We start from the raw sequence: 22,666 nt of genomic DNA, 5'->3' as shown, positions 1-22,666 counted from the left end.
TTTCCAACCATACTGACAGCATCATAGACCAGGCCTTGAATGTTTGGTCTAAAAATGCCTAGATTTTATTCTACAAGCAAAAGGGAATAAATACACATATATGAAAAACATGAGAGCTGTGCTTTAAAAAGATTAATCACACAGACAAGTATGGAGAGTGGGGAAAGCAGGATAATTCATCAATCCAATAACACAAAACTAAAATAATGGCAAAGAGAATAGTGTTGTGGTACGCACTCAAGAGAATACATGGGTATAATTAAAAAAAAAAAAAAAAGACTGGTTATGAAAAACAGCCCCCTCACCAAATAAAACAAAACCCCAACAATAACAAGGAATCAATTAAGTCCTTAAAGTTTCAAACCTGGGAACTAGAAGGATACTAATGCCATCAGAATAATCTGGAATACAGAAATGGGAAGCTGACATTCTTTTAGACATAATGGGTTAATGTAACAGTGGTACACAAAGGTAACTGGCAGATAGCTGGGAATGCAGGGCTATAAACTGGATGTATGAACACAGCCAGATAAACAGATTTGGGAGTTGCTCCCCTAAAAGACTAAATTGAAACTGTGATAGAGCCAACAAAGAAAGCAAGGAGGAGAAAAAAGAGACTGAAGAAGGTTCTCAAGAAAATGCAGAATTTAGGACTCAGGAAGAACTGCTAAGCAGGAAATCAGGGATTAGAGAAGAATCAGGAATACATAAATTCAAAGCAGCTAAAGAAAACCTCAACAAAAAGTTTTCAATGCTAATGTGGCTCAAAATGCTGACAATCAAAAAAACTGCACTGAATTTGATAACAAGATTTTTAAAAAACACCTGAGAGCAACTTTTAATAAAGTAGCAAGCATATAGAAGCAAGGCTCTAAAAAATTAAGTAGAAAAAGAAGCAATAGGGGCACCTGGCTGGCTCAGCCGGCAGAGCATGCAACCTCATCTTAGGGTTGTGAGTTCCGGCCCCGCACTGTGTGCAGAGATTACTAAAAATAAAATCTTAAAAAAGAAAAAGAAAAAGAGGCAGTAAAGGCCATGAGTCAAGAATATTCTTTTTAAAAATCTAGTATGTTAAGAACAAGAGTAAGGAACACAGGAGGCGAATTCAGCTGAGGCAAAGATGTCTTAAGATGCAGAGAGCTGACTGTTGGCAAACAGTGTAAAAACTAGCAGAAAAAGATGACAGTCAGGAAACAAAAGCTAAGATCTAGTTAAAGATACTCTTCCTGAGAAGAGGCATCCAGTCTCAAAGATAACTTGTTTCTCTCTTAGGCTACAACTTCTCCCCAAGCAGAAAACTGCTATCCTTTAGGACAGGTTTTATCTAGCCACTAGGATAAAACCAGAGAGCAGAACTTCTGGGCAGGAATCATGTAATAAATAATTAAGATTTTCACCTGAGCTGTAAAAATGGAAGTTTAAAAGAAGGGGAAAACAGGGACAGAGTATTTTCCAATTATGGTCAACAGAGATCAATTACCTACTTTAAGACTAAAATCGACCACAGCTATGGTCAATATCATATATTCAATCCAAAAAGAAAGTGGAAGAAATAAAAATATGGTAGCTTCTCCTGTTCATAAATCACCTTTAGTTTTCGTCTCTTCAAGAAATGTGCATTTGAGGGGTGCCTGGGTGCTCAGTGGGTTAAAGCCTCTGCCTTCGGCTCAGGTCATGATCCCGGGATCCTGGGATCGAGCCCTGCATCAGGCCCTCTGCTAGGCGGGGAGCCTGCTTTCCCCTCTCTCTGCCTGCCTCTCTGCCTACTTGTGATCTCTGTCAAATAAATAAATAAAATCTTAAAAAAAAAAAAAAGAAATGTGCATTTGAAACTCTTATTATGCCTATAGAACAGTACATCAAGAAAGTCTCCAGGTTATCAGAAATACACAGAGGCAGAAGCAGAGAAAGCTTCCACGAATAGATAGGGAAAAAAGGGAGATAAAAGGTAACAGAATACAAAACAAAAAGAATGGGAAATAATAAACAAACGAGAACCCCCCCCCCCCGCCTCGAAAAAAAACAAAAGAAGACAGAATAGGAAAATGGTCACAAATGGGCTTTAAAAATAGCTGCAGAAATAGTAGAAAGGATAAGAACAGGGAATGATGACAGAAGACTTTTAGAAATTTACTACAGGGGTGAACCATTAGACCACTAGACCATATGCAACCAACCATTTCTGAACTGCAGAAGAACAGTAGCTTTATATGATTCATGCTAATTAAAAGAATAAAAAGAATCAAGACAGAAAATTCAAAAATGAGAAAAAGCAAAGAGTCATTTAAAATACTTATTCACTCAACAGATACTTGTGAAGTTATAAGTGAAAGAGTGGTAAAAGATGACAACACATATTTGAGACCACCGAAAAGGCAGAGGCTGATTTAAAAAGGTAAGAGAAGTAATCCCAAAGGAAAATATTACTTACAAGCAAACACTCTATACTTCAGCTAATTTTCATATTGGATATGGGAAAAGTTCCACCATAATGACTTAAAGAACTAAAACATTTTAGTATTCCATTTATTTTACTATTAATCAATAACATTTATCACTGAGCCCTATACAGGCACTGAGCCCTATACAGGCACTCCGCTGAACTTTTCAACACTATTTCATTTAATCTCCAATTACTTTACAAGGTGAAATAGTGTATTATTGCATTATTCCACTTAACAAATGAGAAAACTAAGTGAGATACACCTGATTCTCTATATACGTAACTGGCTGTGTGGTCATAATAATTCTGAGGCTAAGTTCAAAGCACACATACTACTATGGGGGGGGGAGGCCCTGGGTGGCTCAGTTGATTAAGAGTCTGCCTTCAGCTCAGGTCCTGATCCCAGGGTCCTGCCAAGCCCCCCCACTGGAGCCTGCTTCTCCCTCTCCCTCTGCCTGATGCTCCCCCTGCTTGCATGCTCTTTGTCAAATAAATAAATAAAATCTTTAAAAAACAAAACAAAACAAAACAATTTTTTTAAAGATCTTAATTTTAAGAAATTTTAAGAAAATTTTAAGAAAGATCTTAATTTTAAGAAAGCCCCATCCAACATGGGGCTCAAACTCACACCCCCAAGATCGAGTCACATGCTCTACTAATTGAGCCAGCCAGGCAACCCTACATACTACTTTTATATATCAATGCCTTATTACCTAAGTTTCTGAGAAATACTCTGTATTCCTTCAATGAGACTTCTCACTATTGTACCCAACTCTGGATAACTTGTAACACTAACCAAAAAATAAGTTATTAATATCCCCACAAGAATGTTAATTATATAAATGTCAAACACAATTTCTTAAAATGTTTATAATGACTGCTTATGTTCTTAACAAGTATAAATGCATGTAGTTCTCCAAATAAGGTATTTTATTTGAATCTGCTCCATCCATCAAACAGTAAACCATCACTCTCATCCCTTTTGTACCAATATCAAAATCAAAGGATGCTACTCCCCAAGACCATACAATTAGGGCCAGGAGCACAAGTACAAGCAAAATAATTTAGGAACAGAGCTGAATTAATATTCTTAGTTAAATAAAATTTTTTAGGGGCGCCTGGGTGGCTCAGTGGATTAAGCCTCTGCCTTCGGCTCAGGTTATGATCTCAGAGTCCTGGGATCAGGCCCTGCATGGGCTCTCTGCTCAGCAGGGAGCATGCTTCCCTCCCTCTCTTACTCTCTGCCTACTTGTGACCTCTGTCAAATAAATAAATAAAATCTTAAAAAAAATTTTTTTTAATGACACAAAAAGCTTTCATTCCTGTTATCAGGAAAATGATTTTCATATAAAGTCAGACACCAATTAACTGCTATAGTTGACCTTTGACAAACATCAGGGTTATGGGCTCTGACCTTCCCTCCCACCACATAGAATTGAAAATCTACATATAACTTTTGACTCCCCCAAAATATAACTACTAAAAGCCTACACTTGACTGGAAGCCTTATCAATAACATGAATAGTCAAGTAACACATATTTTGCATGTTGTATGTATTATATACTGTATTCTTATAATAAAGCAAAACAAAATCATAAGGAAAATACATTTACAGTACTGTAAAAAAAATCTTATCTGCATATAAGACCCATGCAATTCAAACTTGTGTTGCTTGAGGGTCAAGTCTAAGTGGAAAATAATGTCAATATACTAAGACAGTCTACAAGAAATGTAGTTTACCCCAGTCTAAAACAAAAACTACGATTTGAGCATACATGCACAACTCTAACCTAAAACCTTAAATATAATGCATGTGTTTTTTAGTATATTTCCATATACAGAAGTTAAGGATATAATTTACTTCTGTAGTCCTGCCCAGTTCAAACATTTTGAATGATTCCCGACTACTTTAAGTTCAGATTTAGTCTGCAGTTCAAGATCTACATTATCCAGCCCACCCTTTCGTCCTCTACTTAAAAAATTTTTATCCTCCAGAATCATACATAATCCTCTGCTTTCCCAATTTGATGTCTTCCCTTATTTCTTTTCAAAATGCTCTTCAAAATACAAATACTACATGTTATTTATGCCAAAAGTCTACTTTTTTTTTTAATAGCACCATGGACTTTTATAAAAGAACTACTTTCTAATAGAACTATTTACACAGTTTTCATCACCTATCTTATCTCCCACACTGAAATATGGACACTTATAGGTAGGATGTATTTCCAATTAATCTCTATAGTTCTAGAGTACTTACTTCATGACTTTGCATATCAAAAGCTGCAACATTATTTTTATTTATTGACCTATAGGCCAAAGACACCCAACTAGAAGATACCTTGATATTTTTGCCCACGACCCCTTTCTATTGTAAAGTATTACCATTTCACCTACGTGCTTCTGAAGTTACTTATGAAATTATACTTTTTCCTCACTATTTCTACATGTGCAATGATTTCACATTATACCAATAACCTTGGCTGAAACCTAAATCTCATGTGTTATTACCAAGATTACAATAGGTTGCCTCAGAAGTTTTCACACCTTTGTATTTCAAGTAGAACCGTGAAAATGTCATCAGCTCTTAGCTAAAATAGTTTTGTGGGAACAAATTAAAATATCTGTAGTTTCAAAGACAAAAAGATGGTGGCTGGATAAGGGATCAGGTAAGTATTCTTGCTCTTGAAAAGCTTGCATTCACACTACTTCACTTTAACAAATAACCTACATTAGTACCCACTTTCACTTACTGAAGGAAATTTTTTTTTTAAATATTTATTTATTTGACAGACAGAGATCACAAGTAGGCGGGGGTGGGGGAGGGAGAGAGGAGAGGGCAGGCTCACCACCGAGCAGAGAGCCCAATGTGGGGCTGGATCCCAGGACCCTGGGATCATGACCCGAGCAGAAGGCAGAGGCTTTAACCCACTTAGCCACCCAGTCACCCCTGAAGGAAATCTTAAGAGGATTTTTGCTTATATAAAAAAAGGTGAAAAGCCAAACTACTGCACAGTGTTTGTTTCAATGCAAGCCATTATAGAGGTAGCATGCACCCTAAGTAGCAAGAGTAGCACAGCCAAGCTCCTTCCCTGGGAGCTAAACTCAGCATCTCACTGCCACAGCTTTGAATTATCTGCAAGTACCTGTACAGTATCTTGATTTATTTTGTGCAACTGTTAGCAAGATGTCCTAAGGGAGCAAAACAGCCTAAAAGAGGTTATTTTTTCGGTCTGGAAATGCTAAAAATTTTCCCATATAAATTAATGGTAATTACTACTACACTTTATGCCATCTCAGTTTATGAAAGATTTCATAGGTTTCAAAGGTTTCTACTTTCCATTAGTGGGGTGTGGGGCGAGGGATGGGTGGAGACATACCTATATTACTAAACTAAACAGAAAATGAGAGCAAAATCTTTAAATAAGTTTCTGTTACGGTAACATACTCATTTGAGGTCAGTTATTGACTTTGCAAAATCAAAGAGTGCACTTACAAATAGGGCAGTTCTCTATACATACATTTCAAAAAATTTAAATGAAAGAACTCATTTTTGCACATCCTTATTGCTTTCCTTTAGCATGCTATCTGGTTCCAGACTTTGTATTCTGCAAACCACATAAACACTGCTGTGCCACCATGTGGATTAAAGATGGGAAAATTAGATTAATAAGCATAAACTAAGAAATTCAAACTAGATAAATCAAAAAGTGACGCCATTAATGCCATTTTTGTATCTGAAGAAATCTTATGCAGAGAACAATGTTACTGTTACTGGATAAGCATTACCTGGAGTCAAGTATAAGATCAGTTTACAGAAAGAAGTAGAAGGCTCTCTGAATTTATTTTGAAATAGAACTAAGGTTTCATTAATTATCATTTAAGTGTTATCACTAAATTTGTAGAAGAAATGTTATTAATAGGTTTCTCCTAGTATTGTAATTGTACTTATTACATATAATTTACATCTTCATTTCCACTATCAGAACTCTGAACCTTTATTTGCCAACCCCTAGGGAAAAATAGAAGATGTTGGATCGAGATGAATACACAATACATTGACTGTGTATTTTTTATTCTTCATGCAAAGATATATAGATCCTCTACATATAAAATTTAAATTAAAAGATATTTAAGGGCACCTGGGTGGCTCAGTGGGTTAAAGCCTCTGCCTTCAGCTCAGGTCATGATCTCAGGGTCCTGGGATCGAGTCCCGCATCAGGCTCTCTGCTCAGCAGGGAGCCTGTTCCTCCCCTCTCTCCCTACTTGTGATCTCTGTCTGTCAAATAAATAAATAAAATCTTTTAAAAAAAAAAAAAGGTACTTAAAAAATAATTAAGAATATTTTAAACTTCAGCTTAGTACCTTACTAAGCTTGTTAATCACAAGTTATAATTTTTCATTCCACCAGTACCAAAAAAAGTGTTTTCAAATCTTATTAATTCCATCTGTAATTCTCAAGCAAGGCCCATAGTTTAGAAAGTATATACTTCCTTTATTTGCACAAAATATAAGGATAAATATTCTCCAAATATACCAATATTCAGAAACCTGAAATATTTGTCCTAAGGAGCAAGGAATGCCATTACCAACATACTTTAGTCCACAGTAAAGAGGGAGAAGGTTACAATCCGATTCACCCGCATCCCGGAAATCTTTTAAGTTTAAAATGAGAAGGACAAAGAACACCTGAAGCTAATATAACAGTGAATGTTAACTATACTGGAATTGAAATAAAAGGACAAAGCACAGTACACGCTGGCAATGGTGAGGAAAGCCAGCCCCCCCCCCCACCAATCTTGTAAAAAACTCCTATAAAAATCCATTAAACTGCAATATGACAATGGATCACCACAATGGCCCTAATGCTCAGGTATGTAGAGGATACCATTTAATACCCACCTTTACAAACTGCCCCAAATCAATAAACACAAATACGCATCCAACACTCTATTAAAGAAAAATTATACAACTTTGACAGCAAACCTCAACTAATCACTGGTTTGGAGAAGTTTCTGGCTAGCTACCAATTTAAACAGACCTTTTAGAAAACATTACACTTTTGGGTGAAAACCATCCCCCAATACATCATGACCCCAGTTCCCCTAAACCAAGGCTTTACAAAGCATGGCTCACAGAGTCACATGTCCCTTTATCTGTTCCCAAGTGAAGATTCCTGGGTCCCACCTTCAAATTCTGATTCAGCAAGTGTGGTGTGAGGCCCAGAAATCTGCACACTTACACTTCCTAATGCTCAGAGACCACTGTCCCAAAGGGAAGACAGTCTGAAAACCACGTGTGTTCCTGGTGATGCAGGGTCTTCATTATGAACGTCAACTCCTGCATTATGCTGTAACATGGTGATCTCAGAGGTTGGAGAAGTCTTCAAGCTACCTGCCTTGGCGTTATGAAGCTCCAGAACGCTCACACTTTGAGTGCTTGCAACCCTTCTTGCTTTCTACGGTCCCTTCCCTCTAACCTGCAGGTCGTGTTTCAAAGGACACTCTTGCCCTGCTTCCAAACACACTCTTAAGAGAGCACAACTTTGCCCAGATGAAGTATAAAGTGGCGCTAATGAAGGCGTAAGAAGCGTGATTCCATGTGCAACGTGTCCTTTCGGGCACAGTCTTTGTGGTGGCCCCGTAGGTGCTCAGAGACCCCTTTCGGTAAATTCCCTAATCCTGTGCCACACTCCCCAGTGCCCAGTACCTGCAAGACATTCACACCCAGCTGCTGAATGACGAACGGACAGGTGAGGTATCATCACAGAACGGCTTACCGCGCATAGGTTTGGGATTGGAAACACCCGAATTTCGTTGCTACTTACACTGACAAACTGAATGTCATCTTCATTTTCATCCGTTGTTGCCTCAGATGCCTCAGGCCCAGCTGGAGGGACAGACTCTATCATCTATAAAAATAAGCCAGAACATGCTTATCTACAGACAGCCACGTACCTGGAGGAAGAGATTCTTCCCAAAAAGAACGAAAAAGGAAGAGCTGCGTAAGACAGACAGCAAGCTCTCGAGGAAACCGAACTGAGCACAACTGCACGCAAATCCCACCAAGAACAGGGCTCGATGGAGTCGGGCTCTGCCTCTGCAGACGTGGAGCCATCCACAGGGAGGGACGCCGAAAACGACTTACCAGCCCCTGCGAATTCCCCAAATCTCCTCAAGGAGGAGGGATGCACGCACACCGCCGAAGAGCGAGCCTGTCTCAAAATGTCGCTCTCACGGCCCGAGCAGCGGCAACAGGGACCCCCGTGGCCGGCGCACAGGGCCGGGGGCGGCCGGGCGGCCATTGTTACTGCTGGTTCCCCGCTCAGACCCGCACCAGGCCCGAACGCGGAGCTCGGCCCGAGACGCGGACACTGTCGGCCCGCCGCGGCGGCGGCTGGGCGCCGCGCACCAGGCCTCACTCTCAACAAAACACAAAGCCCTTCCCGGCTCGCCTGAGAATGCCGCGGCCCAACGCTCGCCCACTCACCTCCGACCCCGGGTCTCCCATTTCTCCGACGGCCTAACTGACAGCACCACCGCTCCTGCGGTCCCCGCCGCCGCCGCCGTCGCTGCCGTCCCCGCTGCCGCCGCCGCCGCCGCCACGACTTCCCTTCCCGCCCAGCACCGCTTCGCGCCGCCGTGACCCGCCCCTGCGTGAGCGCCGACGCCGCCGACGCCACCGACGCCACCGACGCCGCGGGCGGAAAGAGGTGCGAAACCGCTTCACAAGGAGGAGCGACCGGCTCTGGGCCGCTATCCCCCGGAGCCTCTGTCTCGCAGTCCCGGCCTGCCTTCCCCGGGCCGCGCGGGGAGCCGGGAGTTGTAGTTCTGGTTGTTCCTGCGACTGTCCGATTTCGGTGGAAAAGAGAGAAAAAGGACTCCAAGGTTTGGCGCATGCGTTTTTCGGGGCTGACGTCAGCCGCAGCTTTGCAGAGTCGTGGGCAGCTAGGGTTCTGTTTTATAGTGAAGGGCAGGAACGAGGTTGTGTGGAGGGTTTGGAATTGGATATTGTGTGGTTGTGGAAGCGAAGCTCAGCGGTATCAGTTTTGGCCGTACATGCGGATGATGAGGACCAAATTCTCATTGTCTTCCCTGCCCTCCCCCTTTTTTTTGTAGCGGGCCTGGAATGCGGAGGCTTAGTTGAATTTTGTGATAAGGAAAGAAATAGAAGGTGTCCTTATGTTACCCACCTAGCTTCATTATCTGAGATAGTATGTATTAATACACCTGAGAAGAAAAATTGAAGACCAGAGCGCCAGTCACCAGGTTGTCCTGAAGAACACTGGCGAAGCAAGGGAGTCCAGGGCCCAAGACGACACGGGCCAACGCCTCACTCACTAAGCCCTACACTAGTGAAAATAACGTGCTGTTTAAGGATAGTCTCAGATACTACTTTACTAAAATAGCTTACCTTTTTTCAGTGTTCACAGCCAAAAAGCACTCTATAAAAATAGTTCACTCATGTTCACCTGTGTGGTTTTCTCACTCTATTGTCTTAACCAAAAAGATCCGGCTTTTTTTTTCCCCCCACACCAACAGTTTTGAAAAGGACCTTTTGAGCTGGAAAATTCTTTTACATCTTATGAGCTTGTTTTTACCTGTCTATATGCAAATCTACCATTTGAGTGTTTATGCCTATAGTAATTTCCCTTAATATTTGGTATTTCCTGCATTTCCAGCAAGTGCTTTATGATTTCATTTGCTTTTCTACCTAAGTTTGAGAATTCTAGAAGCAAACTGAGAATGAGACACTAGTTACAGGTAGGAGTTAATTGGTAAAACTCTTGGAAAACAAACTTTATGTGGCTGGAGCCCCCAAATGCTCATACTCTTCAATTCAGTTGTCATTGCAAGCTTTTTAAGGACACACATTAATCTGTAGGAAAAATTTTATGGCAAATTATTTATCACAGATTTTTCTGTAATATAAAAATTGGAAAACATTTGAATGTCTAATGATTGGGAAATGAAATGGTTAAGATATGGTATGTACTCTGTACTCTTGAGTGTTTTTATTTCCATTGAAAATGTTTAGCTAAAATTTCTAAAATCCTGTTTTTCAAAAATGCAAGATAATATGATCAGAACGATGTCAAACCACCAAGCTATGCTGAAATAGAAAAACTACCTATACAATAATAGTAATTTTCTTTGGGTAGGTGAACCTACCTAATTTTCTTTGGGTAGGTTCATAAGAAAATCCTGTGAAACCCACTAACAGAGTATTAGAGACATGTCTATAGTTACCACAAAGCCAGGTTCATTTACCTCCGTGTAGCAAAAGGAGAAATAAACCATAAAGCTTAGGAGTCTCTCAGTTTGAGGAAATTAAGAAGAGATTGGGATGGGTGATATTAAGGCCAATGAATAAAGTAGGAAACTGGTTAGATTAGAAAGAAGTAGAGTTGTTTGCTGATTGGTTCAGGGTTCAAAATGGAGACTTTTTAAGTACATGGAAATTTTTTTTGTGTAACTGAAGAGATTTTTTTTTTTAGGGCCATGGATCCATTATTTTGCTTTATAAGTTCAGACTGTGAAGAAAGTCCATCACAGGATGTGATATCTTCTCTAATTTAGTTCTTAGACTGTGTCCTAAGTAACATCATAATAGATTTCTAGATCTACGTCAGGGATACTATGTTGATATTTCTCTTTCAACTCACCACGTAACAGAGAAGTATAGGCTTTGACTTTAGTTTTGTTTTCAATTGACTTACTTTTTTTTTGTTCCATGTTTATTTATAGAACCATCTGTCTGAACATTGGCTGCACAGCAGCAGCATTTAAGATTCTGGAGACCTGGTTCATTACTAAGAGAATGCCACCAAGAGGCAAATTAAATGCATCAGAAGGGCTCAAACCCTCAATGAGAATTATTATCTGATATTGTCATAAATCTAAAAAAAAGGGAAAATAGCATGAACCTGTAATTTACTTAAGGAGAATTCAACTTGGGCAAAAGAATTCATATACACACAGCACCAAATCTTAGTATGCTTTAGCAAAAGTACAAATACATCCAATGCAATTCTATTATTAAGAACCATATTTGGTTTAGATTAAATGCTCTGGTTTTAAGACCTGGCAACTGGAATAGCCTCTTCAACAATTTCTAATAAAGAAATTGGTTTATAGGCATTTATTCCAAAACAATATTCTTCAGGGAAGAAGATGGTTCTTAGGATAATATGGAACCAGTTGACATAATCATTTTCTGGGACTTATGGGAGCAGAACAAAAAGCATTTGGTTCTGAAAGAGTATAAAAGACTAACCCATAGGTCTAAAAGTGCATTTTCATTGTTGTTCTCAGGTCTGGAATTCTGTACAAGTGTTGCACATAAGGAAAAGAAGCCTGTTGGAGGGGACAGATGAGGGTGGTTTATTTCTACAGTTAGATCAGAAGTGTAAGCCTCTTTTCTTAATAGAGCATGCTGTAATAATTACTTTAGAATATCAACATTTTCTCCTTCAACCAATGATATATTTGCCTGTATGAGTAAACTGGGGAGTAGTTTGTAGTGCCATTATTACACATTTTGAGTAATTTTCAAAACTTCCTTTGCCCTTTCTAGAAATACTTTGAGAATTATCATTTACTGTATTTGCATTGTAGTAACATTATTTGTCCATGAAAAGCCACTGAACAAAACTTTTGAGGTTCAGCTTGTAGTGGCTCACAAAAGGTTATTTATTTATTTATATTAACATATACTGTATTATTTGCCCCAGGGGTACAGTTCTGTGAATCATCAGGCTTACACATTTCACAGCATTCACTGTATCACATACCCTCCCCAATGTCCATAATCAAACCACCCTCTCCATACTCCACCTCCCTGCAGTAACCTTCAGTTTGTTTTGTGAGATTTAAGAGTCTCTTATGGTTTGTCTCCCTCCCTATCCCATCTTGTTTCACTTTTTCCTTCCCTACCCCTCAAACCCCACACCATGCCTCTTGAATTCATCATATCAGGGAGATCATATGATAATTGTCTTTCTCTGATTGACTCATTTTGCTCAGCATTATACCCTCTAGTTCCATCCACATCGTTGCAAATGGCAAAATTTCATTTCTTTTGATGGCTGCATAGTATTCCGCTGTATATATGTATACCACATCTTCTTTACCCATTCATCTGTTGATGGGCATCTAGGCTCTTTCCATAGTTTGGCTATTGTGGACACTGCTGCTATGAACATTCAGGTGCACGTGTCCCTTTGGATCACTACATCCGTATCCTTAGGGTAAATACCTGGTAGTGCGATTGCTGGGTCATAGGGTAGCTCTATTTTCAACTTGTTGAGGAACCTCCATGCTGTTTTCTGGAGTGGCTGCATTAGCCTGCATTCACACCAACAGTGTAGTCGGGTTCCCCTTTCCCCGCATCCTCACCAACATCTGTCATTTCTTGACTTGTTAATTTTAGCCATTCTGACTGGTGTGAGATGGTATCTCACTGTGGTTTTGGTTTGTATTTCCCTGATGCTGAATGATGTGGAGCACTTTTTCACGTGTCTGTTGCCCACCTGGATGTCTTCTTTGCAGAAATGTCTGTTCATGTCCTCTGCCCATTTCTTGATTGGATTATTTGTTCTATGGGTGTTGAGTTTGATAAGTTCTTTATAGATTTTTGGACACTAGCTCTTTTTTTTTTTTTTAAAGATTCTATTCATTTACTTGACAGGCAGAGATCACAAGTAAGCAGAGAGGCAGGCAGAGAGAGAGAGAGGAGGAGGAAGCAGACTCCCTGCTGAGCAGAGAGCCAGATGCGGGGCTCCATCCCAGGACCCTGAGATCATGACCTGAGGCGAAGGCAGAGGCTTTAACCCACTGAGCCACCCAGGCGCCCCTGGACACTAGCTCTTTATCTGATATGTCATTTGTGAATATCTTCTCCATTCTGTCAGTTGCCTTTTGGTTTTGTTGACTGTTTCCTTTGCTGTGCAAAAGCTTTTGAACTTGATGAAGTCCCAAAAGTTAATTTTTGCCCTTGCATTCTTGCCTTTGGTGATGTTTCTAGGAAGAAGTTGCTGTGGCTGAGGTCGAAGAGGTTGCTGTCTGTGTTCTCCTCAAGGATTTGGTTGGATTCCTGTCTCACATTGCGGTCTTTCATCCATTTTGAGTCTATTTTTGTGTGTGGTGTAAAAAAATGGTCCAGTTTCATTGTTCTGCATATGGCTTTCCAATTTCCCCAACACCATTTGTTGAAGAGACAATCTTTTTTCCATTGGACATTCCTTCCTGCTTAGTCGACCTTAAAGTTGAGGGTCTATTTCTGGGCTCTCTATTCTGTTTCATTGATCTATGTGTCTGTTTTTGTGCCAGTACCATACTGTCTTGATGATGACAGCTTTGTAATAGAGCTTGAAGTCTGGAATTGTGATGCCATGAACTTTGGCTTTCTTTTTCAACATTCCTTTGGCTATTCAGGGCCTTTTCTGGTTCCATATAAATTTTAGAGTTATTTATTCCATTTCTTTGAAAAAATTGACAGTATTTTGATAGGGATTGCATTAAATGTGTAGATTGCTTTAGGTAGCATAGACATTTTCACAATATTTGTTCTTCCAATCCATGGGCATGGAACATTTTTCCATTTCTTTGTGTCTTCCTCAATTTGTTTCATGAGTACTTTAAAGTTTTCTGAGTACACATTCTTTGCCTCTTTGGTTAGGTTTATTCCTAGGTATCTTATGGTTTTGGGTGCAATTGTAAATGGGAGCAACTCCTTAATTTCTCTTTCTTCTGTCTTGCTGTTAGTGTATAGAAATGCAACTGATTTCTGTGCATTGATTTCATATCCTGACACTTTACTGAATTCCTGTATGAGATCTAGCAATTTTGGAGTGAAGTCTTTTGGGTTTTCCACATAAAATATCATATCATCTGCAAAGAGTGAGAGTTTGACTTCTTCTTTGCTGATTCGGATGAATTTTATATGTTTTGTGTTGTTGTCTGATTGCGGAGGCTAGGACTTCTAGTACTATGTTAAATAGCAGTGGTGATAGTGGACATCCCTGCTGTGTTCCTGACCTTAGAAGTAAAGCTCTCAGTTTTTCCCCATTGAGAATGGTATTGGCTGTGGGTTTTTCATAGATGGCTTTGATGATATTGAGGTATGTACCCTCTATCGCTCCACTCTGAAGAGTTATGATCAAGACAGGATGCTGTACTTTGTCAAATGCTTTTTCAGCATCTATTGAGAGTATCATATGGTTCTTGTTCTTTCTTTTATTAATGTATTGTATCACATGGATTGATTTGCAGATGTTGAACCAGCGTTGCAGCCCAGGAATAAATCCCATTTGGTCGTGGTGAATAATTGCTTTAATGTACTGTTGGATCCTACTCGCTAGTATTTTGGTGAGAATTTTCACATCTGTGTTCATCAAGGATATTAATTTGTAATTCTCCTTTTTTTTTTTTAAGATTTTATTTATTCACTTGACATACAGAGATCACAAGTAGGCAGAGAGGCAGGCAGAGAGAGAGAGGAGGAAGCACGCTCCTTGCTGAGCAGAGAGCCAATGTGGGGCTTGATCCCAGGACCCTGAGATCATGACCTGAGCCGAAGGCAGAGGCTTAACCCACTGAGCCACCCAGGTGCCCTGTAATTCTCCTTTTTGATGGGATCTTTGTCTGGTTTTGGGATCAAGGTAATGCTGGCCTCATAAAATGAGTTTGGAAGTTTTCCTTCCATTTCTATTTTTTGGAAGAGTTTCAGGGGAATAGGTATTAATTCTTCTTTAAATGTTTGGTAGAATTCCCCTGGGAAGCTGTCTGGCCCTGGGCTCTTGTTTGTTGGGAGAGTTTTGATGACTGCTTCAGTCTCCTTACTGGTTATGGGTCTGTTCAGGTTTTCTATTTCTTCCTGGTTCAGTTTTGGTAGTTCATACATCTCTAGGAATGCATGCATTTCTTCCAGATTGTCAAGTTTGCTGGCGTAGAGTTGCTCATAATATGTTCTTATAATTGTTTATACTTCTTTGGTGTTGGTTGTGATCGCTCCTCTTTGATTCATGATTTTATTTATTTGGGTCCTTTCTCTTTTCTTTTTGATAAGTCTGGCCAGGGGTTTATCAATCTTATTAATTCTTTCAAAGAACCAGCTCCTTGTTTTGTTGATTTGTTCTACTGTTCTTTTGGTTTCTATTTCATTGATTTCTGCTCTGATCTTCATGAATTCTCTTCTCCTGCTGGGTTTAGGTATTCTTTGCTGTTCTTTTTCCAGCTCCTTTAGGTGTAGGGTTAGGTTGTGTACTTGAAACCTTTCTTGTTTCTTGAGAAAGTCTTGTATTGCTATATACTTTCCTCTCAGGAACGCCTTTGCTGTGTCCCACAGGTTTTGAACAGTTGTGTTTTCATTTCCATTTGTTTCCATGAATTTTTTCAATTCTTCTCTAATTTCCTGGTTGACCCATTCATTCATTCTCTAGTAGGATGCTCTTTAGCCTCCATGTATTTGAGTTCTTTCCAACTTTCCTCTTGTGATTGAGTTCTGGCTTCAGAACATTGTGGTCTGAAAATATGCAGGGAATGATCCCAATCTTTTGGTACTGGTTGAGACCTGATTTATGACCCAGGATGTGATCTATTCTGGGGAATGTTCCATGTGCACTATAGAAGAATATGTATTCTGTTGCTTTTGGATGTAATGTTCAGAATACAGGGGGTGTTAATGTCCCCTACTATTATTGTATTATAGTCAATGTGTTTCTTTGATTTTGTTATTAATTGGTTTATATAATTGGCTGCTCCTACGTTAAGGGCATAGATATTTAAAATTGTTAGCTCTTCTTGTTGGACAGATCCTTCAAGTAAGATATAGTGTCCTTCCTCATCTCTTAGTATAGTCTTTGGCTTAAAATCTACTCGATCTGATGTAAGGATTGCCACCCCAGCTTTCTTTTGATGTTCATTAGCATGGTAAGTTGTTTTCCACCACCTTACTTTAAATCTGGAGGTGTCTTTGGGTCTAAAATGAGTTTCTTGTAGACAGCATATCAATGGGTCTTTTTTTTTTTTTTTTAATCCATTTTGATACCCTGTGTCTTTTGATTGGGGCATTTAGCCCATTTACATTCAGGGTAAGTGTTGAAAAGATAGGAATTTAGTGCCCTTGTATTGCCTGTAAGGTGACTGTTACTGTATATTGTCTTTGGTCCTTTCTGGTCTATTATTTTTAGGCTCTCTTTTTGCTTAGAGGACTGCTTCCCTTTCAATATTTCCTGTAGGGTTGGTTTGGTGTTTGCAAATTCTTTTTTTTTTTTTTTTTTTTTTTAATTTTATTTGACAGAGAGAGAGATCACAAGTAGGCAGAGAGGTAGGCAGAGAGAGGGGGAAGCAGGCTCCCTGCTGAGCAGAGAGCCCGATGCGGGGCTCGATCCCAGAACCCTGAGATCATGACCTGAGCCGAAAGCAGAGGCTTAACCCACTGAGCCACCCAGGCACCCCTGGTGTTTGCAAATTCTTTTAATTTTTGTTTGTCCTGGAAACTTTTTATCTTTCCTTCTGTTTTCAATGACAGCCTAGCTAGATATAGTATTCTTGGCTGCATATTTTTCTCGTTTAGTGCTCTGAATATATCATGGCAGTCCTTTCTGGCCTTACAGGTCTGTGGATAAGTCTGCTGCAAATCTAATATTTCTACCATTGTATGTTATATACCTGTTGTCCTGAGCTGCTTTCAGGATTTTCTCTTTGTCACTAAGACTTGTAAGTTTTACTGTTAGATGACAGGGTGTGGACCTATTTTTATTGGTTTTATCAGGGGAGTTCTCTGTGTCTCCTGGATTTTTATGCTTGTTTCTTTTGCCAAATTAGGGAAATTCTCTACTGTAATTCGCTCCAATATACCTTCTGCCCCCCTCTCTCTTTCTTCTTCTTCTGGAATCCCAATTATTCTAATATTGTTTCATCTTATGGTATCACTTATCTCTCAAATTCTCCCCTCGTGGTCCAGTAGTTGTTTGTCTCTTTTTTGCTCAGGTTCTTTATTCCAGAGGTTGTGTGTGTGTGTGTGTGTGTGTGTTTTAACATTTTTAAAAAAGATTTATTTATTTATTTGACAGAGATCACAAGTAGGCAGAGAGACAGGCAGAGAGAGAGGAAGGGAAGCAGGCTCCCTGCTGAGCCGAGAGCCCAATGTGGGGCTCGATCCTAGGACCCTGGGATCATGACCTGAGCAGAAGTCAGAGGCTTTAACCCACTGAGCCACCCAGGCACCCCCCCCCTTTTTTAAGACTATTTATTTAGGGGCACCTGGGTGGCACAGTGGGTTAAGCATCTGCCTTCAGCTCAGGTCATGATCCCAGGGTCCTGGGATCCAGCCCCATGTCTGCCACCCCCCTTCAGTGGAGAGTCTGCTTCTCTCTTTCCTCCCCGTCCTTCTCCTCCCTTCCCTCTCCTTCCCACTTGGCTCTCTGTCTCTCTCAAATAAATAAATAAAATCTTTAAAAAAAAAAGATTATTAGAGAGAGAGAGAGCAGAAGGAACGAGAGAGAACATGGGGCAGAGGGGCAGAGGGAGAGGATGAAGCAGGCTTCCCTGCTCAGCAGGTAGCCCCATTCAGGGCTGGAGCCTAGGACCCTGGGATCATGACCTGAGGCCAAAGGCAGACACTTAACTGAGCCACGGGTCAAGTGTCTTAACGGGTTAAGACACTTAACTGAGCCACCCACGCATCCCAAGTTTTAAAAACACCATAGACAACCAAAAGTATTAAAACTGCTTTATATTCACTAAAGGAATTGGTATTGTTGCAGTAGTATATATGCAGATGTAACTATAACAATCTTGCTGGCCAGTCATAAGTATTAAGACCTCACTAACTTCCTCTATGATAACATACATGTTAGAAGAGTGGTCAAAGTCTATTTACTGAAGAGCAACTGTGAAAGAATTTAAGGCATTATTAATATCTGTTTCTTTTTTTTTTTTAAGATTTTATTTATTTATTTGACAGACAGAGATCACAAGTAGGCAGAGAGGCAGGCAGAGAGAGAGGGGGAGGCAGGCTTCCTGCTGAGCAGAAAGCCCGATGTGGGGCTCGATCCCAAGACCCTGGGATCATGACCTGAGCCGAAGGCAGAGGCTTTAACCCACTGAGCCACCCAGGCGCCCCTTAATATCTGTTTCTTCACACAAGCTAAAGGAGGATGAAAAACCCTAAACAGAATCAAGACTTCTCTGTATGATTTCACACTTAAAGAAAAATTGCACAAAAAAAATTTGTTTTATCATATTCTCTATACTAACAGAGAGACATATGGATACATATATATTTTTCTAAATCATCAGAGAGTAGGTTGCATGTATCATGCCTCCTTACACCTTAATGTTTTCAGTGTGTGTTTCCTAAAAATCAGGATTTTGACATAACCATAGTACTTGTTTTAGTCTGCTTGGGCTGCTATAACAATTTACTGTAGAATGGGCTGCTTAATCAACAAACCTTTATTACTCTCAGTCACAAGTGCAAGATCAAGATGTTAGCAGAATTGGTTCTCAGTGAAGGCACTCTTCCTGGTTTGCAGTCTTCTTATATCTTCTCATGATGGACAGCAGAAAGAAAAGCAGGCCCTCTTGTGTCTTTCTTTTCTTTTTTTAAAGATTTTATTTATTTGATAGAGAGATCACAAGTAGGCAGAGAGGCAGGTAGAGAGAGAGGGGGAAGCAGGCTCCCTGCTGAGCAGAGAGCCCGATATGGGGCTTGATCTCAGGACCCTGAGATCATGACCTGAGCCGAAGGCAGAGGCTTAACCCACTGAGCCACCCAGGTGCCCCTTGTGTCTTTCTTATAAGAAACACAAATCCCATCCTGAGGGCTCTACCCTATTACTAGGGACCTATTACCTCCCAAAGGTCCCATTTCCAAATACCATCCCATTGGGAACCAGGGTTTCAACATATGAATTTTGGGGACATAAAAACATGCAGTCCAAAGAATTAGTATTATTAAAATCTGGAGATTTATATGATCCTCTTCCCCCCAATATACAGTCCTTATCACATTTTATCAGTTATCTAGTCCAGGATCACATAATGCATTGAGTTATCATGGTTCCAATTTTCTTAATTTGGAGTTTTTCACCCTTTGTCGTTCATGATATTGATGTTTGTGGAGTATAAAGACCAATTATTTTATTCTTCAATTTTGGTTTGTCAAAGGTTTCCTCACAGTTAGATTCAAGTTTCGCATTATCAGACAAAACACTGAAAGTGATGTTGAAGTGTTTTAGATTATTGCATCTAGAAGTACATGATGGTTTTGGGTTTTTTTTAGAAGCATATGATAGTTAACTGCCCCTCATTAAGGATCATAATTTTAATCATCTGCTCTCGGTGTTATCCAGTATCACCACTATGTAGTTTTCCCACTTACAATTAATAAGTAATCTGTAGGGGTATACTTTCAGACCACGGAAACATTATGTTCTTTACGAAATTTAGTCCTTTGGAGAGTATAATCTGATGATACCAATTTTTACTATGGTCACAAAATGTAATATTCCAACTCTACTGGGTCTCAACTTTCTTCAGCTGGCATTTTTCTGGGTCTTGCCTCCTCTCTTTTTAAAAATTTTAATTACAAGCTCATTCCCTTTCTAAAAATACCATTAAAAAAAAAAACCCACAAACAAACACAAATACCATTCAAGGGCATCTGGGTGGCTCAGTGGGTTAAAGCCTCTGCCTTCGGCTCAGGTCATGGTCCCGGGGTCCTGGGATTAAGCCCCGCATCGCATCGCATCGCATCGCATCGCATCGCATCGCATCGCATCACATCGGGCTCTCTGCTCAGCAGGGAGCCTGCTCCCCCGCCCCCCCGCCTGCCTTTCTGCCCCCTTTCTCTTTCTGCCTACTAATACAATCTTTAAAAAAAAAAAAATACCATTCATTACATGATTTCTTGGTGTTTGTACAGAGAATACAGATACTCAGAATCATGCCAAGAGCCTTCCTTGCATGTTACCTGGTAATCGCATTAGGCAATAGAATATCAGAGATAATTGGTTAACTGCTTTTCTTGTGGGTCTACTTTTTCTACCATGAGAGCTATAATATTTGTTTTAGATGTAGTTTAGCCATGCTATTATATATTTATGTTGTGATTAGTTTTTCTTTTTTTAAAGATTTTATTCATTTATCTGACAGAGAGAGTGAGCATAGGCAGGTAGGGCGGCAGGCAGAAGGAGAGGCAGAAGCAGGCCCCCTGCTGAGTGGGGAGCCTGCTGTGGGACTAGATCCCACGACCCTGGGCCCTGGGATCAAGACCTAAGCCAAGATGCTTGACTAACTCAGCCACCCAGGTTCTCTTAGTTTATTTTCTTGTGAGATAAGTTTACATTCACATGCACTCATAAAAAATAATTCATAGTATTTCTGACATGATAGTGTGAGGATCTACGCTTACCTGTTCCCAAGTGAAACTGGTGAACATTATATCTCAAAAACTGTTTAAAGCCTATGGAAGCGGTTCTAAGGAAAAATAGCAAATGAAGAATCATCTATTAAAGAAAATCTATAAAAAAAAAAAAAGAAAATCTATGAAAATTCTGTAACAAAGGGAAGAGTCTGTGGTATTCCAATCAAGATCACTCCCTACCACTCCCCTCCCACCTCTGTGAGACAGAGACTCCATCCCAGACTGGTGCAGCCAAGAACAAAGGATTTTCCCTCTACTCTCTAACCCCTAGCTCTCAGAGAGAGCTCTTTTCCTGGAAGGAGCAGGATATCAACATTTGTCTTCTTGTCCCCAGCTTACCTGTTGCTGAAGCTGATTCTCAGGTGAGTGCAGTTGAGAGGTAGCAATTCTCCTTTTCCATGGAAGTGACACTAATGGATCAGAAGTTCTACCTTGAACACAGCACACTGAGAAGACTGAGCCCTTTATTACCCTTGACTCACCTGGTAAGACAATGATTTATTCCAGGAGGGGGAAGACCAGAGAACCTCAGGCTGATGCCTCCACACCTCCACCAACTGTTCAGCTCCTGGAATGGAATGTCACTAAAAGAGAAGTTTGCCATTGGCTAGAGCCCTAGTTTAGAAAATTTGCCTTGGAGAAAAAGCAGGCTGTGAAACAGATAACTCCTAATGTACTCACAAAAGAGCAACAGTGGTGGAGAAGTTCAACCCTGTAGATACTTCCAAGAACAGTAGAAATTGTGGTGAAAAGCAATTGGGAGGGCATTCAAGATACAGGATAAACTGCAGGTTGCCTAGTTTTCATGAGAACCATGGAATAAGATACCTAAGAGAACAAAATAAATATCAAACAGTGACCACAAAGACTGTTCCTTCAAAGGAGACAGAATTGGATTGGATTACTCTGTAGAGCAATTGATCTTCCAGCAATTTATCAACTAGCAGGACTTAATGCATTTTATCTGTTGGGTATGATCAGGGAAAGAGTGAGAGAGCCCAACAAAACCAGTGTCATCCCATGGTGACTGTGGGATGTTGCGCCTCCTTGAGAAGCAACATAGAGGCTTTACCCTGGGTGGGGGACCTAGACTTCACTGGAATAATCCAGCCAGTCACTAAACAAATGAGCAAATAAAAATAATAAGTCCTAGAAGGGGGGACACCAGTACATAGAGCTGCTATAATGTATTATCTAAAATGTCTAGTTTCCTACAAAAAATTAAAAGGCAAGCAAAGAAACAAGTCTAATCCATACACTAAAAAAAAAAAAAAAAAAGAAAAGAGAAAAAAAACCAGGCAGGCAACAGAAATTTCCTATGAGAACAGATTTGTAAGACTTCAAATTAGCCATTATACAGACATTCACAGAACTACAGGAAAACAGGATTAAAAAGCAAAAGAAGATACAGAATACCAAAAATGAGATAGAAATTGTAAGAAAAGGGATGCCTGGGTGGCTCAGTCGGTTGGGCCACTGCCTTCGGCTCAGTTCGTGGTCCTGGGACCAAGTCCTGCATTGGACTCCTTGCTTGGTGGGGAGCCTCCTTCCCCCCGCCCCCACCTGCCTCTCTGCCTACTTGTGATCTCTCTGTCAAATAAATAAATAAAATCTTAAAAAAAAAAAAAAAAGAAATTATAAGAAAAAAAAACCCAATGGAAATTCTGGAGTTAGAAAGTATAATAACCGAAATTTTAAAAACTCATTTGATAAATTAGACTTCTTCAAAATTAAAAACCTTTGTGCTTCAAAGGACACTGTCAAGAAAATAAAAAGACAACCCAATGAAT

General features: G+C 40.0%; 1 protein-coding gene across 4 annotated transcripts in view; it reads right to left on the bottom strand.

The window, feature by feature from the left end:
- Positions 1-22,666, bottom strand: part of ZNF451 (zinc finger protein 451) — a 147,049-nt gene that overhangs the window by 89,138 nt on the left and 35,245 nt on the right. For 2 of the 4 annotated variants that reach the window (XM_080807263.1, XM_080807265.1), the window contains exons 1-2: positions 8,934-9,092; positions 8,272-8,355 (exon numbers count right to left, since the gene is read on the bottom strand). The exons of 1 other annotated variant lie outside the window; for it this stretch is intronic. In XM_080807263.1, coding sequence (XP_080663389.1) covers positions 8,272-8,355; positions 8,934-8,954 — 105 coding nt within the window. In that variant the 5' untranslated portion in view covers positions 8,955-9,092. Of the gene's footprint in view, positions 1-8,271; positions 8,356-8,933; positions 9,093-22,666 lie in introns of those variants that run through there. One more of the 4 variants, XM_080807266.1, reaches the window with a different exon arrangement.

This window comes from Martes martes, assembly GCF_963455335.1.
Source record: "Martes martes genome assembly, chromosome: 6".
In the NCBI taxonomy this organism is placed as follows: Eukaryota; Metazoa; Chordata; class Mammalia; order Carnivora; family Mustelidae; genus Martes; species Martes martes.
The sequence above is the reverse complement of the archived record's forward strand: the minus strand, read 5'-3'. Positions and strand labels throughout refer to the sequence as shown.